Source organism: Colletotrichum phormii (assembly GCF_030913505.1).
Source record: "Colletotrichum phormii strain CBS 102054 chromosome Unknown BDP81scaffold_12, whole genome shotgun sequence".
Taxonomy (NCBI): Eukaryota; Fungi; Ascomycota; class Sordariomycetes; order Glomerellales; family Glomerellaceae; genus Colletotrichum; species Colletotrichum phormii.
The window spans coordinates 1,184,131-1,199,125 of NW_026851454.1; the positions used below are offsets into that span (position 1 = coordinate 1,184,131).

Here is a 14,995-nt window from a genome sequence, read left to right on the forward strand (position 1 = left end):
TCAAGTACCCAGCTTGCCCACATAATTTCCATCTCTCACCTAGAATCATCAAGCTCAAAATAACAAGTGGTCTAGTAAGGGTGCTTCCATTACACTATCCAGCTCTACAATACCAGACATCACGCTCTTCCTGCTACGTTCCACTCCACAAGCCACAGCGTCCAGTCCACTCAGCTCATCAACACCCAATCTTACGCCACGGTCGACCAGTCACCCCACGGGTGCCCTACCAAAGGAAGGACGAGGTCCTGAACCAAGGCCAGAACGGCATTGCGGCCCTGCGAACAACTTCAAGCCATCTATAAATCTGATTTCGCTCAGAACCGACGTAGTCAAGGACCAGGCAAAGAATCCACGCTGCGGTCGAGTCGTGAAATCATATTTGTCAACTCCTCCAAGACTGGATCAAAGGCAGTTCCCATGAGTTGCTCCTGTAGTCTATCGCCGTTCATCGGCCGAGATATTCGGAACAGCCCCATCGCCACCGTCACTATCACTATCACATCACGGATCATGCAATATCAAAGTCTATGCCAATCTGCCGGGCCCCCTAGGATGGAAGTCTCTGCATACCACCGAGAAAGGTAGGTACGTAAAGCTCGTTCGACGTTGGGGACCACGGGATGCAGTTAGATCTCACCATCCGGATCTGCAACTCAAGTACAAGCACGATTCAGGCATCAATCAGCACGCGTAGGAGTCCGCATGTACTTCGTACTCTCTTACTTACTTTCTGCAGCCTGCAGGTTCATTTCTTGATCTTCGTTGGCGATCTGGCATGTTTTCACACCTGCCTTAGTCCTATACCTAATCTCAGTTAGGAGACTAGGACGTACAATAAGATTGAAGTGAAGCGGACCGTACTGGAGGACAGGAGCGGAGGGCCTTCATCTCGGAACCATTCCGTGCCCAGCAGCCCAACAAAGTTGATGCGTTGCGCCCTGTAGGGCTGGCAGTTGAACGAATTTTCAGACAGAATGGTTAGTGGAATGTATGTACTCGGCTCTCCCACATCCCGCGACAATTGCGAGGCATGACGGAGTGAAGAACAGAGACTGAGTCAAGCCCACACTCATCGACATCAACGCCGTGTCTGGTTTGATACATCATAACAACAGGGATTATCAGGCTTCGCACTATGATGATCCGTTGTACTTTGTATAACTGTACAGGCTAATCATTGAATAAAGAAAATTGGCGCGATGGTTGCCAAAGGACTCAATTCTGCAAGCTCCGGGCGATTACACTCCGATATCTCGGCGGGACTAATCACTGCGTGCCAAGACTTGCGGTGGGTGTCTGAACAAGGCACATGATTCGACTTCCGGGAGCCATACATGATGACAAATTTCGGGCAGCAACTCTGCTCAGCTTCTCACGTAAACGCTCAACAAAAGCCAAACGACTGATCCTATCTGTACACTGTGGCGCTGTACCTCAGGCTCAGGCTGTGGCAAACAAGCTGAGGTCGTCAAAGATGTTCAAGACAACAACGCGCATCCGGTTCGGCTTATACGATGAGACAATGGTGAGTATATAAACCGAAAACGAAGCAGGCAATACGGCGGCACGGAGGACAAAGCCAAATTATTGTGCCCAATTACCTGAGATCAAGTACGGACGATTAGAGCACTTCGGAAGCTCGGGATCACTCCGCGACGAAAGCGAGGGGTTGGGAAAATGCTTGCTGTTGCCAGCGCCGGATGTTCCTGGTCGAGACCTTAAGCTTAATCGAGTGAGCCGGGCTATCTCGGGGGTATTGATCCATGGTCCGGTTAACTCCTACAACAAGCACCATTGCTGACGAGCAAGGCATCGAACTAAATCAGATTAGGGTTGAGTCGGCAGCTGGGCAATAGGAAGATAAGGAGCACTTGCGCGCGCACAAGGCTCGTTCTGATTCTGGCAAATCGCTCGGAAGTGGACTGTGAAAAGTGATCAAGTGCCGGTGTGGTGCCCGGGTTTCTGTGCGTTGCGCTGGTCACAGTATTTCTTGGCGCGCGGGGCAGTGGTATGTTTAGTTCTGCACTGCTGCAAAAAGGTTGCAATAGTCGTCGTTGGCGGTGGAATGGTGTTTGCCTGCTGAATCGTTTCACCAAAAGTCCCAAGACTTTTTGATGACTTCTTTCTCGCCGGCCGCAGGGAGCTTGAAGCCTAAGCTTGCTGGCCTGCTTGCGGTCGCTGTTGGCTCTGCTTGGATAACGGGCCAGAAATGAACCATTTCGTCATTGTGGCAGGGGGACGTGCTCCGAACCGACTACTCCGTACGGAGGCGGTAAATTCGACGGGCGGATTGTGGGAAATAAGATTGGGTGTTCCGCCAAAGCTATCATCATGGCAGCTTCGCTAGCGAAGTCGGGATGCCGTTGGGTGCCATGCCCAGGCCCGTTAGATCGGCAGGTGCCTATGATCAGGAAGCGCGAGCTTGTGCCTGTGAAACTGCTGACAGGGCCGGCCTCATTTGAACGTCGACCGGAGCCGTGGGGGGGTACTCGGAGGCCCGAGTCAGGGGAGGGCATGGGGCCCCGATATCGAGCACCTGGAGCCTTTCGAGGTAGCGAGACGGAACGACAAGACGGTCAAGACGGTGGCCAGAAGGGGCCCATCGGAGGACAAGACCAGCAGAGCTTGGCTCAAACGCCCAGAGAAAGAGAGAGCCTGGCACTCTGGCTCGATGTATCCGTATGGAATGCGTGGAGATATTGGGAAGAGTGCCACAGTGCTGGGCAGAAGTCTTGGCCTTTGGAGGAGACGGCGTGCCCGAGAGAGGAGTGACCTTTGAAGCGGAGGCCTCTGGCGGAGACGCAGGAAGATCTTGCACGCTTCCTGGAGGACCCAACCCCCGCTTTTCCTTTCCGTCCGGTGGCTCTCTTGCGATCTTGGCGGAATGTTGACCTTGGACCTTGGCGGAGAGTCGCAGACTGGCCCAGTTGCACACCACTGCAACCTGTGACCCGCGTCTGCGTCGGACCTGCTGCATCTTGCTGCAGCGCTTTGTTCCGTTTTCGACAATGGTCCTGCCCAGGATTCCTTGGGCCAATTCGGTGCATCTTCTCATCCCTTGCCTGGCTCGACACAGGACCGGCCGGAAGGTTTGCAGCGAATGGCCTGTCCGTTCTCGCTGGCCCGGCGGCACAACCTCTGATTTTATGGATTGAAGGGTCCACCGAAACATGACCGGAACGAAGAGTCTGAGGGGTCGTGGGGAAGAGACATACTCCGCGCTCCAAGGCGAGAGACTCCGATAGACGGCCGGGTAAAGACCGACCTGCTGGTATTTGCCGCTCCTCTCAGGCGTGGGCAATGGAACCAACGGAATTTTGAGGTCCAAAGCTTATGAGCGAGAAGTCGATTCTTTGCAAAGAAGCGAAATAGCCCATATGTCGGCTTTGATACAAGACCAATAGTCGTGTCCCAAGTCAGCCGGCGCGCTAAAAGGCCAAGATGTTGGCGTTTGAGCTGCAAAAGGAACAGAACGATTTTATCAATAAATCTGTGGCAGGCGATGCAGCAGAGCGGCCAGGCCCTCATCAACAAAAAGTTCTTCTTCTCCGCTTGGCAGGCATGTCTCAGACGTTGAGTGAAGGTGCTGATGATGGGCACCACCCCAACCTCTCGTGCCTCTCTGGTGCCACACACACGCTATCTACCTTAGTGTACGGATAGTGTGTGTGTGTGTGTGTGTGTGTGTGTGTGCCTGGCTGACTCTCCACCGCTTTGTGAGGTGTTAGGTAGGTAGTCACAGAAGGATTTGCAAGAATGCATCGTGCCATGGGACAGGGCGTGTTTCGATTGTAGTGGTATTGCCAGGTAGTTTCCGTGCTGGTGCGTATGTCTTGGTGTTTGTGTGTGGTATCTGAAGGAGCCGCAAGAGCCTGAATGGACGTCTCCAAGGGCGGGCGCTCTAAGCGCATGCGCGATGGCTCTTGTGTCTGGCGGCGTTTCTTGGGCGAGCCAAGGCCATCCGTATTGAATATGTACCTTATGCGTATCCGTACACCGCGCTAGAAAAGGTCGTATAGGATACGATGGGAGGAGGGTTCGTAGAGTTGTGAATCCGAGGAACATTGACAGCAATTTGGGTCCGTCCGCAAAAACGCCGTGACAAAGGCTCTCTCTCTGAGTCTGTGGCGGCGAACCAGTTGAAGCAACGGGTCTTTCGCAGGGGAGACGAAGTTGACAACAGGTGGATGGAAAGCCTGGAGGCGCGATATGGTACTGCGTGACGGCGTATCCATCGATCCATGATGCGTCGGTGGTTGTCCCACGGGTGCATGGCTCTGCCACACTGGGGCGGTGATCAGTGGCCGGGACAAAAAGCGATGCCGTTTGGGGCGGCGCTGGGTGGACGAGGTTGAGGGTGATTGGACGGGGAGAGGTCTTGGAAGCACACGACCGGGGACCCTATCGAGCGGCCCACCCCTCCATCCATGGCCTATGGGCATTTCCTCTGCAGAGATGGGCTTGGGTGGTGAGCGGATTTGATGACAGACCGGGATGGAGAGCATCCTGAAGCTTCTTCTGGATGTTGGGGGCAGTGCTTGGCCCTTGAAGTGGAGCGTAGAAGATGGTGTTGTTGGAGCCACTGGCATCAAAAATAGTGGTGGAAGTTGGATGCTGATGATACGAAGTATTGTGCCGGGAAATATCTGTATGCGTGCCTGTTCTGAGATACTGAGGAATTGAAGCTGAAAAGATGGAAAAAGGTGCAAATTGACGGTGACAGCGGCAGAGAAGATCATACGCTCAGACGGCTGAAGCTTGCCAGGTACGTACCTGAAGTGGACGGTCGAATGCCGGGTGTTCCTAGCCCCGGAAAGATACGTACTCCCGAGGAAGCGTCCGTCTGGTGATTGGACGGCGGTCACTGGACTATGAGCCGTTCGTTGGATTTTCCCGAAAGTCTAAGGTAAGGCAGGAACGGAAGGTCAGAGGTATTTAGTGACGCAAACTACAAACAAAAGATACTTACGTAGATAGGCACTTAGGATAAAAAGTGGGAAGGTCTGCTATCGAATCATGACGTCCGAATTCAGCCAGCCACTTGGCGTTGCGGGGCATTTGGTCACGCTAGTCCAATGACAACAGCCGCCTTTCCTCCTCCCCGCCGTGTGTCCCATCCTTCCTTCCACAATGTGTTTTGTTTCTTTGGTTTTTTTGGGCAGTTGCATTTCTCGTTTCTTGCCATTCGAGACACCACGCATCACGATATTCTTTCCAAGATACCTGGCACGTGCCGACCACCTTACCTAAGAGAAGATACTTCACTACCAATGTACAGGTATTCGTGACTACCTTACTTTCCTTGGACAAGAACATTGGGAAAGAGAGAGTAAGAGAGACGCAGAGAAAAAAAGAGAAAGAGGCACCAAGAAGCCCCCTCCTTCCTCTTGGCACGTTGGCCCTCGTGGAAGCTTGGCATTTGTTCTTGGCGCTGTGTCTGGAGCAGGTTGGTGGAACCCGCTTTATTGTCGATTGGTGGGTGATTGGATCATCTACTTCTCGTCATTGAGTCCTGTGGCTCCAGGTTTTTCTTTCCCCGGCCACTTTTTGAGTTGCTGTTGGATGCTACGCCCACCACGGCTACGATGAATGCTCCGTACGGATAGGTACTCGACAGTTAACAGGCATTGAGTCTACGGTACGGTACGAAGTATGGCCAACGGGCGGCAGCCGTGTTCCGTTTCATCCTACACTATTCCGTACACACAAAGTACGGTACGAATACAAGGTGACGGAACAAACAAGCAAGCCTCTCTACCTTAGTACCAGAAGCCCGGCCACTTCCAATTCGTCCAATTCGCCCAGAGCACAGCGAGTGGCAGCCGTTTTTCTCTTCCAAGTTCAGATCAGGTTTTTTCCTCGGCGCTTTTGTCTGCTGTCCCATGTCTATCCATCCATGCCCGTTCCTCTTCAGTATTCAGAATGGATTAGCTTGTTCCTGTCTCTGCCTCTCTCTCTATTCCGTACCGTACCGTGCCTCTGCTTCTACCATCTAGGTATCTCGAATCCTTGACTGACGAGGTTCCTGGTTCTTGGTCAATGATCCATCCATCATCCCCTTTCCTCCAATCCTATGCCGTCTTCTCATTTCCTATTACCCATTGACCATTTCCCCATCACATCCATCATCATCCCCATCCCCCATCCCCATTCCATCCGCCCACACACCCCTTTGCCGACCTCTTCCAGATCAGATCAACAAGGAGGATACAGGAAAACCTGCCGATACTCTCCGCCCTCTCCCATCACCCGGACGCCAGACCAGCAGCACACCACTCACAGACAACCCGACGTTGGCTATCATCCCAAAAGAACGGGCCCTAACAAACTCAACTCATCTCACCACCCGTCAACATCGAAGCCTCTAGACACAGAAAGGCGGAACAGACGAAGAAAAGCCACAGCCCAGCGCCCCTGGCCACCGGTGCCAACCTTCTTTCAAGCTCCAGCGACCATCACCCAGCTCTGCTCACATACCTGAACCACGGACGCCAGAGATTCCCAAGGTCCCCCAGCCTGCCAGCCAGCGAACCAGCCCAATTTCCTCTGATCGGACCGGGACCCCCCCCCCCTCCTACGGTCTGCTAGGCTCCCCTCCCCTCCATCCACACCCCCCCAAGCACTTTAACGACCCAAAAAGACGTTGCCGTTGCATTGGAGGAAGGGAACCGAAAAAAACATTTGCTCAGTGCGCTCAGCCCTTAGCCTCCGCCATTCCACCCTTTGTGACGTCGATTGGCGAAAGAAACACCACCGCTACTACCCAGCAAGCAAGCACCTCACCGAACACCGTCAATACCACCACAACCACCACCACCACCGCCGCCAGCTTTACCTCACCACCTCAACCCTGCCTTTTTACCTCTCGACAACCTTACGACCACCCGTGACAGTCGCCGCCAACTACGAAACGTCGAGACCGACAGGTCCAACTCTCCTCCAACGAAAACATTCCCTCAGGCGCCCAACATAGGTCCTCATACATCACCAGTTGCGCCGCCCCCGATATCGACCCATACCGAAAACCGTACTGTTCGCGACGAAAACGACGACAACCTTGATACAAACCTAGCCACAAACAACGTCCGTTCTCCCCATTTCACCACCACGACGTCGTCGCCATCACACCGCGATCCCTCCCCGTCGAGGGACGACGTCGCGACCGAAGATCCGGTCGACTCCAACTCGATTCCGCTCGCCAATCTCCAACCTGTCACCTCTAATCCGCCATCACGACGGCCCGATAACGCCCCGTCTCCTCGTGAGGCACCGGGTCAGCCGACGAGGACTCAGTCTCCCGAACCTGAACCCAAGGGGTCTGAACCCCTCGCATCCTCGTCCATGTCTTTTTTGACCAAGAACATTTGGCCCAAAGATGGGAGGAATCGCTCTCATGTTCCGGCCATGCCGGTTTGGATCGCAGGCGTCAGGATTCTCCAGCTCGTAAGGACACCACTTCCCGGCCCAGCTACACCAACAAGATCGGTTCCCGTGAACCGACTTGGGCGATAGCCTGCTGTACGAAATATCATGTTGACGGTTGTGGAATCTTAGGTCCTCGCCATTGCGACGCTGGGAATAACAGTCTTTGGGCTCACCACTATGCAGAAAGCCACGGGCTATCGCAGGATAACGGTATGCTGCAAATTCTCTTGACCTCTGATCTGGCTTTTGCTTGGATCCCGCCCTTTTGGTTTACTCTTACTGACTGTTTGCGTTTTACGATGCAGTCCTTTAGCGGTACAGAGGGTTTCCGTACGTAACACTGCCATCCCCGCCTCTTCCCACTCTTGTGTCTCATTACTAATGTTGCGCATAGCATTTTCATGGTTTGCTTTCGCCTGGACCTTCTCCTATCTGACATGGCTCGGCGTAGCCGTCATGTTCATTCCCGTCATGTACAACTGCTGGGTGCATCTGTAGGAAATCCCAGCACGAGCTTCGAGAAGCGCTCCGACTAACTTGTCTCCGTAGCGGCCTTGAGCTACTCACCGTCGTCTTCTGGTTGATCACTATGGCCCTGCTTGCCAGTCACGCAGATGATCTCGACTCCCTCGATGCCTTCATCGTGACGTTCGGTCCCAAGTATGAAGTGTACTATAAGATGAACGTCGAGCCGTTTGCGGATGGCTTCGTCGCCGCAACGTTTGCCGGGACAGCTACTTCCGTTGTCAACTTTGTGCTCTTTATCGTCACCATCAGTGTCTTTGGTACGTTGCGCTCTTAGTACTACTTAGCGAGTAGGGTACCCCCAACAAGTAGGACTATTGACTGATTATGGCAGGCCGCGCTCTTCATGCGCTACGTAAAGCGAACTTGGAAAAGGCACCCAGCACTACCGATTCGCAAAAGACTATTCAGGCCGAAGGGGACAAGATGGTCGCCTCTCCGCAAATGACTTCCGCCGTTCCGACGTACTTCCACTGGAACCACCAATACCCGCCTCCTCAACACCCCCACGCATACGCCTACTACGGTCAGCCGTACGCACAATCACCACACTCGCAAACGAACCCGTCTCCGCCGAACTCTGTGCCGCCGCATGGCTTCCAACCGGCGTACTTCCCCGGCAGCAATTGGCCACCACAGCCTCCTCAACAACAGCCACCCCCCGAAGGCGGCGTCTGGCCGGCCCAGAACTACGGAATGTACCAGCAGCAGGTGCCCATCGGACCTCAGCACACGGGTCAGTCTGGCAGCATGATGGGCTCCCCCCAGTTCCCCATGGTTCAACCCATGCCGGCCAGCAAGGCGGATCTACCAGGTGTTTACCCAACACCACCACCGGGCAGCGCAACTGTAGGACCCGGATACCCGCCACAGCAACCACCACCCCCGCTAGCACCGGTGCCCGGCACCATACACTCGCCGGTAGAGTTGAATGATGGACGAGGGGATGAGAACATGCCGGCAGAACTACCAAACAACCCTCCAAGGTCGCCCAGATGAGCGAGCCTGCCATTTACACCAAAAGGAAGAAAGCGGAATTCGCCTTTGGGAGATATACAGGGTATACGGCGTCATGATTTTCAAGGACAAATTTTTTCGGCGTTTTATTTTCGGATGCGACAAGACATATGCATAGAGAGTGGCGTTTTCGATGGTTCGGCGTGCCCGGCCCACATGCTCGGATAGCATGGCTGGGAATTTGATCGTATTTACTTCTCTGCCCACCATCATTCGGGCCAACTATCATGACGAACGGAACGGGGCAAACCGCCGCCAAAAAGCACTGAGACGGAAGGCTCCGGTTCTGGCGCATGGTTAATCATGGTTGTATTTCTAGCTAGATGGCCATCTCCTTGACGAGATGTGCGGTTCATGTTGCATAATTCATGACGCCCCGATGTATGAATCGATCGGGAAGACATTTTGAAGCATTTCAAGCAGACATTTGGTTCGCATCGTCATTTGATTCTTCATTAGCATTAGTGTGTGGGCTTTCTACTACATATCTATCAAGTGAGTTTGAGGACTCTATTACAATTCAAACAGGTGTTTAGAGGTAATCTCGGGAAATGCAAGATAGGATGTCAACTTCTCAGTACACGTGACGGAAGTAGGGATTCTCCTTATCCGTCAAATCCTGAAAGGCAAACTTAGCCCGCTCCTCGTCATCAACAGGAAGCGCATCGCGGCGCTTATTCTCCTTCCAGAGCACGTAGTACAACGCTGCGGACGCGAGGATGCAAATCACATAACAAATAATGAGTCCGAGCCACAGCTCCGGATAATGTGACGCCTTGCTCTGCGACTTTACGAGTTGCGGGCCGACAATGTTGCCGACGCAGTAGGCGGCGAAAATCGTCCCCGCCATGAAGCTCTTTTTCGTGTGGCCTGCCACGTTGGACATGCCGAGCGTGATGACGAGGCTCACCACACCGCCGAAGAAGCCCGTAATGGAGTAGCCTACCACTGGCGCGGCGGCGTGGTGCGTCCAGGAGGAGCGCCAGATGATGGCGCAGCCTGCTATCACGGGTAGGCAGCACGTTACGAGCATGAGGATGCGGATGTTGGCGTAGCGGGTGCCGAGGTAGCCCGTTGCCAGGATGACGATGAAACAGAGGCCGCCGAGGGGGAATTGGAAGAGGATTGATTCGAGCGAGGTCCAGCCGAATGTCGAGACGATGAGCGGGCCGAAACCGGAGACGGCGCCGTTCATTGTGTAGGCCGAGGCCATCATCAGGGCGATGAGCCAGGTTTTGGCGTCGAGGAGGGCTTCGCGGAGTTGGTAGGGTTTGAATTTCGTGCAGCGGATGCCGGTTTGGCCGTGCCGGAGGCGTTCTACGGCCGCGAAGCGCTCGTCGCGCGTGAGGAACCAAGCTGAGACGGGGGAGTCTGGGAGGAGGAAGCAGGCTAGGCCGAAGAGGAATGTGAGGCAGCCTGCGAGGAGGTAGATATACTGCCACGGGCGGAGGTCGCCTCCCTTCACCTGGGCGAAGGCGTAGTTTAGGGCGCCGCCGATGATGGTGAAGAGGCCCGTGGAGGAGAACCACCAGCTCTGGCGGAGTGATTGCTCTGCCTGGTTGTAGTTCCCCGAGACGATGCACATGAAGCCCGTGGGGATGACGGACTCGACGAAGCCTAGGAAGAAGCGTTGGGCGTAGAGGCCGGCGTGGGAGGTTACGGCTGCGGTGAGCATGCAGATTCCGGACCAGAGGATGACGATTGTGCCGAGGGTGCGGCCGGGGGGAAGGCGTTGGAGGGCGTAGGTCATTGGGTAGAGGCCTGCTAGCATGCCGAAGTAGAAGAGGGAGGTTGCCCAGGAGAGGCGGGATGTGTCAACTGTGCCGGAGGGGAGGGGGACGGAGAGGTCGAGGTCTGTTGTCATGCCGAAGAGGACTGCTGAGCCTAGGATTGCTTTGTCGTAGTAGACTAGGCCGTCTGTTGCATGTTAGAGACGGGTCGCGGGGAGTAGTGTGAGGGAAGGTGAGACTTCAAGTAAGGGAGTGTGACGAACATCCAAAAATCATGGCGGGGATGAGGAACCAGTCAATCTTCCGAACGGCGCGGGCGGCGACGGCGGGATCGTAGGGCTGGCTGTGTATCCCGACCATGGCGAGGGCATCGTCGTCGCCGGCGCGGTGGTGAGATTCATCGGGTACGGCGCCGGAAGCGGGATGAGAGGCTTCGACGTCGGGATCGGGACTGGGCGTTTGGGATCCCGGAGCGGGGCCGGCGGTGGTGGCGGGGGAGAGTTCCTTTTCGGGATTCATTTTGCGGGATCTAATCGCGTAGATGGTGTGCGGTAGGCGGTGGGCAAGAGGGGGGTCACCTTGCCCGTTGCTGTGGATGATGAGATGAGTTTCAGAGGGCTGCAAAAGGTTTACCTTCTGGAGTGTCTGATTTTGGTTCGAGGAAAAAAGTGATGGAGGGTGGTGCCGGATGAGTGAGCTGTGGGATGGAGGAATGTGTGAGGCTTTTTTGGATGAAGAAGATTGAATCGGGGTGTTCCATCCGATGCGGCTGAGAAGAGTGAGAGCTGAGTGAGACCCCTCTTCTGAGTAAAGACGAGAATGGAGTGAGACTCAAGATGACTTTGAATCTCAAACACCAATCCAACTTCATTTCTGTCATCAAGTATCTCATCTGAATACCTCTTTCGTCGCTTCGCATTTTCATCTATTGTAGTTTGTGGGCTGTACTGGAATAGCCTGGCTCACGATGAAACCGAGTATCTATAACCGTTTGATGCCATGAGTGAGCTGGAGATTCTGAGGTGAGGCGCATAACCGATTTTATGATTCTACCCGCTGTCAATGATCTGGCGGCATATCGTGGAGCGCGTAAGCATATTCATCCCCAACGCCAGCACAAGTGAATGAGAAGCTCAGCTCTATAGATTCTTGACGATGAGCATCTTATGCGAGAAGAAGCAATACATAAAATGCACAACTCACATTTGTGCAGCACCAACAAGAAACATTCACAACTCCGAGTATGTACCCGCTAATAGTTGCGAGATGATTTCCTCTTTCAATTATCTTCGCCTCATTCGAACAGGAGTCCAGAGCTTCCCCCAGAAAATCAGAAATAAGGACCCGACCGCCGTCCCGCGGGCCTCGAGCTGCCTCGACCACATCGCGACATCCCACGAGACACCACACCACCTCTTTCACACACATCCACAGAAACCCTTTCGCCTCCCGGACCCCAAAACTCTCTTCCGCTGTGCGCCTCGCGGCCCATGCTGCCACGAACTTGGGGAGCCTGGGCCAGGCTTGGCTTTCTAGGAAGGCCGCCCTTCGCTGTTTCGAGGTGGGAGAGGCGGTACCTTTACGATTCCGCTCGTTTTGCGGTTGGAATGAGCGCTGTGGGTGGACGAATGCCGCCCCTCCTGTTGGCAAAACGTTGACTCGATGCTATTCAGAAGAGTTATCAAGTAGTTTCGTGTTGAGATCTAATCAGATCATATTCACACACTACTGGTGAGACCACTGAACAACATCTAGAAGCAAGAAATGATTTACTTATTAATCGCAAAAATTCGCCCTCTCGGTATCTTCCTTTTCCTGGGTATCCAGGCTCTCATGCCTTTGTCTTGTCAGTCAGAACCCATGCGTCCTCCATAAGTACATGATCTTGGCAGTGCCATTATTAACACTAGGTTACAGTAATGAGCCACTCCCTCCACCCTTAGTGACGGCCTCTCTCTTCGTCGATCTCTCTTTCTGACTCTTTCTCTGTGTGTGTCTCTCTCTCTCACTCAAGGGAGGGCTCAACTGTGATTAAACACTAGGCTCATTGAAGCTTGGCCGCGTTTCTTTCGGCCTTGTTCTCTTTCCACCACTTTTGCTCGCGCTTGATCGCGTACTCGATCCAAAATCTCGCCGTGACACCCCAGATTATAATCCACCCAAACAAGACGCCCAACGTTGTGCCAAAAGCGCGTTCAAACTCCAGATTCCAAATGATGCCGGCCACGTAGCCAATGTACGCCGTGCAGCCGCCGATCCAGAAGAGCGTCAACTCAAGAATCATCTTGCGGAACATCATCGACTTGTCGTACCGCTCAACGTACTTTTTGCGGAATTCCCTGTTCTGCGCTCCATCGACGGCGAAGAAGTCCTCGGCGGCGTAGTAGACGATGGGCTTCAGACGCGTGCCTTTGGGGTCTGAGTTGATGCGGAACGGGATCTTGATCGGGATCAACGTCGCGAAGGCGATGACGTCCAGGACCATGAACATGAAGGCGGGAGAGTACAGGTACAGCCACTCGACGACGTCTGGCTCGTAGACGGTGGTCGAGCAGACAAAGGGGACCAAAGCGGCAATCAGACCAAGTGTGTATACCCAGGTCGTGGCATCCAGCTCCCACCGGGACTTGGACAGCAGCGGCGCGCACTCGTCGTGGCGGGTGAAGAGTCGATATACTCGCACGATGAGGATGTACACTTCGCCGAAACCGAAAGAAATAATGGCAAGCCCGAGAATTCTACTCTCGACCGTCTGGACAGGAGGAAGTCCGCACTCCACGCCCGCGTCGTAGGCAGGATGACACGCGGCGCGACGATCGTTTCGTCGTGCGCGGAGCCAACTGTAGTAGATGCAGACTGGCAGCGCGAGATCGAAGAAGAGAATGACAAACGGGCCGATGGAGATGGAGATGTGTTCCGTCCAGTCGACGTACTTTGTCAGGGGCTCGAGCTCGTCGTCGTCGCCGGGGGTCTCGCCCGTTCCCCCAAGGACTCCTGCGGCCGCCGGATCAGTCGTGGTCTTTGGCACGCCGTCTCGACCGAGCATCTGCGCCGTGCTCTCGCTGACGGCCGTGATCGTGGAGTCGCGGAATGCCTCACGGTTCTCGTCGCCGGGAGCGCGCTCCCTGGTGATCGCCGCATCCGACGCTGCGGTCGGGGCGTCGGCCGTACCGCCGCCGCCGGCCACAGCTGCCTCGTTGGAGCCCCTCCTGCTGCCCTGCTGGGACCCGGTTCGGCTTCCCTGTTGCGATGATGATCCTGCGGCGACTGCTGCCCGGCTTCCCTCGCCGCCTTCCACGGATGGTTGTCTGCTCGGTGCCTTTTGCGAAGCTGGTTTGCTGCCGTTCTTGACTCCTCCGGCGTCGTCACTTGGAGCTCTATCTTCGGACGGGTGGCTCTTGCCAGAGTTCGAGGTGCTAGGTGGCTGTTCTTGCGGTGCGTCCTCGAAGCTCGCCTTTGATGATGTTATTTGCTGGCCTTCGTTGTCGCCAGTGATATCAGCAGCCGCCGCCGCCGCAGCCACCGGCTCGTTGCTTCCTGACTGCATTGAGGCAGCACTGCTTATTGTCTGTCTCCAAGAGGAGGACTAGGTGAGTAAATTGAGGATTGGGGGACGGGAAGAGAAGAAAAAAGAACGAGTGAAAGAGAAGCTCGTTTTGCGCGCGCGCCGGAAAAGCAACAGCGACAGCAACAACAGTAACTTTCGATAAGCTTGATCTGAGTGACAAGCAGGAACCAGAGCTCTCTCGCCTTACCTCTCCCTCCCTCTCTCCAACCACACGAAGCGGCAGTCAACTACTTCATATGGAAAGGTGTTCACTGGACAAGCACAGAGGTGTGTGTGTGGTGGCGCGGATCCCAGGCGCACGTTCGCCCACCGTCGCAACACGAATCATGAGGGCAGCATGAAATGCATCGCGACATCAGACGGATGCCTGACCGGCCGGTCCCTGGTTTCGAAAACGTGCCCAGGTGGTATCTGAGCCATTCCATAGGATGTTCCTTTTCGGGCCCCGAGCAGCAGCGGTCAGCGGCGGGCTGCCAAGCAAGCAGTGACAGCCATAGCATCAACATCAGTGGCAGCAGCAGCAGCAGCAGCAGCAGCAGCATTAGCAGGCGTGCTCCTCGGATTCCCCTTTGACGGACTGGCGGAGCTTCCTTGGTCCTGGGAAGCCGTCCAAGTCGCCTGATTGGCACCGGTCACAATGTGGTGTTGGCTTCAAAGTGTTTGGCATCTTCCGTCCTTTGCAAACTTTGGCCGGCATTAACCCAGAGCTTCACCTCAATCAGCAACG

General features: G+C 54.8%; 5 protein-coding genes across 5 annotated transcripts; 2 read left to right on the top strand and 3 right to left on the bottom strand.

Moving 5' to 3' along the window:
- Nucleotides 1-2,113: 2,113 nt before the first annotated feature.
- BDP81DRAFT_41801 (uncharacterized protein) lies at nucleotides 2,114-3,309 on the bottom strand. Its single transcript, XM_060589673.1, has one exon. The coding sequence runs from the start codon at nucleotides 3,173-3,175 to the stop codon at nucleotides 2,411-2,413; it is 765 nt and encodes a 254-aa protein (XP_060444404.1). The 5' UTR covers nucleotides 3,176-3,309; the 3' UTR covers nucleotides 2,114-2,410.
- A 4,035-nt stretch (nucleotides 3,310-7,344) lies between these two features.
- BDP81DRAFT_461975 (uncharacterized protein) lies at nucleotides 7,345-8,952 on the top strand (the record flags this gene model as incomplete). The annotated part of the gene is made up of 6 exons (XM_060593844.1): nucleotides 7,345-7,446; nucleotides 7,558-7,638; nucleotides 7,734-7,758; nucleotides 7,823-7,922; nucleotides 7,978-8,213; nucleotides 8,288-8,952. 6 exons carry the CDS (start codon nucleotides 7,345-7,347, stop codon nucleotides 8,950-8,952), a joined length of 1,209 nt encoding a protein of 402 aa, XP_060444405.1.
- Nucleotides 8,953-9,544: 592 nt separating this feature from the next.
- On the bottom strand, nucleotides 9,545-11,219 carry BDP81DRAFT_395346 (allantoate permease; the record flags this gene model as incomplete). Its single annotated transcript, XM_060588058.1, has 2 exons — nucleotides 9,545-10,887; nucleotides 10,964-11,219. The coding sequence occupies 2 exons, from the start codon at nucleotides 11,217-11,219 to the stop codon at nucleotides 9,545-9,547; spliced, it is 1,599 nt and encodes a 532-aa protein (XP_060444406.1).
- Nucleotides 11,220-11,606: 387 nt separating this feature from the next.
- On the top strand, nucleotides 11,607-12,388 carry BDP81DRAFT_41851 (uncharacterized protein). The gene is made up of 3 exons (XM_060589701.1): nucleotides 11,607-11,789; nucleotides 11,914-12,316; nucleotides 12,374-12,388. Exons 1-2 carry the CDS (start codon nucleotides 11,744-11,746, stop codon nucleotides 12,234-12,236), a joined length of 369 nt encoding a protein of 122 aa, XP_060444407.1. The 5' UTR covers nucleotides 11,607-11,743; the 3' UTR covers nucleotides 12,237-12,316; nucleotides 12,374-12,388.
- Nucleotides 12,389-12,514: 126 nt separating this feature from the next.
- On the bottom strand, nucleotides 12,515-13,746 carry BDP81DRAFT_490908 (uncharacterized protein; the record flags this gene model as incomplete). Its single annotated transcript, XM_060595298.1, has 2 exons — nucleotides 12,515-13,473; nucleotides 13,558-13,746. 2 exons carry the CDS (start codon nucleotides 13,744-13,746, stop codon nucleotides 12,745-12,747), a joined length of 918 nt encoding a protein of 305 aa, XP_060444408.1. The 3' UTR covers nucleotides 12,515-12,744.
- Nucleotides 13,747-14,995: the final 1,249 nt, after the last annotated feature.

Bases quoted from the DNA above. Each gene is read 5' to 3' on its own strand.
- BDP81DRAFT_41801 (XM_060589673.1), bottom strand. From the start codon at position 3,175: ATGTTTCGGTGGACCCTTCAATCCATAAAATCAGAGGTTGTGCCGCCG.
- BDP81DRAFT_41851 (XM_060589701.1), top strand. From the start codon at position 11,744: ATGATTCTACCCGCTGTCAATGATCTGGCGGCATATCGTGGAGCGC. The intron at 11,790-11,913 runs GTAAGCATATTC...ACATTTGTGCAG, and splicing joins GGCGGCATATCGTGGAGCGC to CACCAACAAGAAACATTCAC.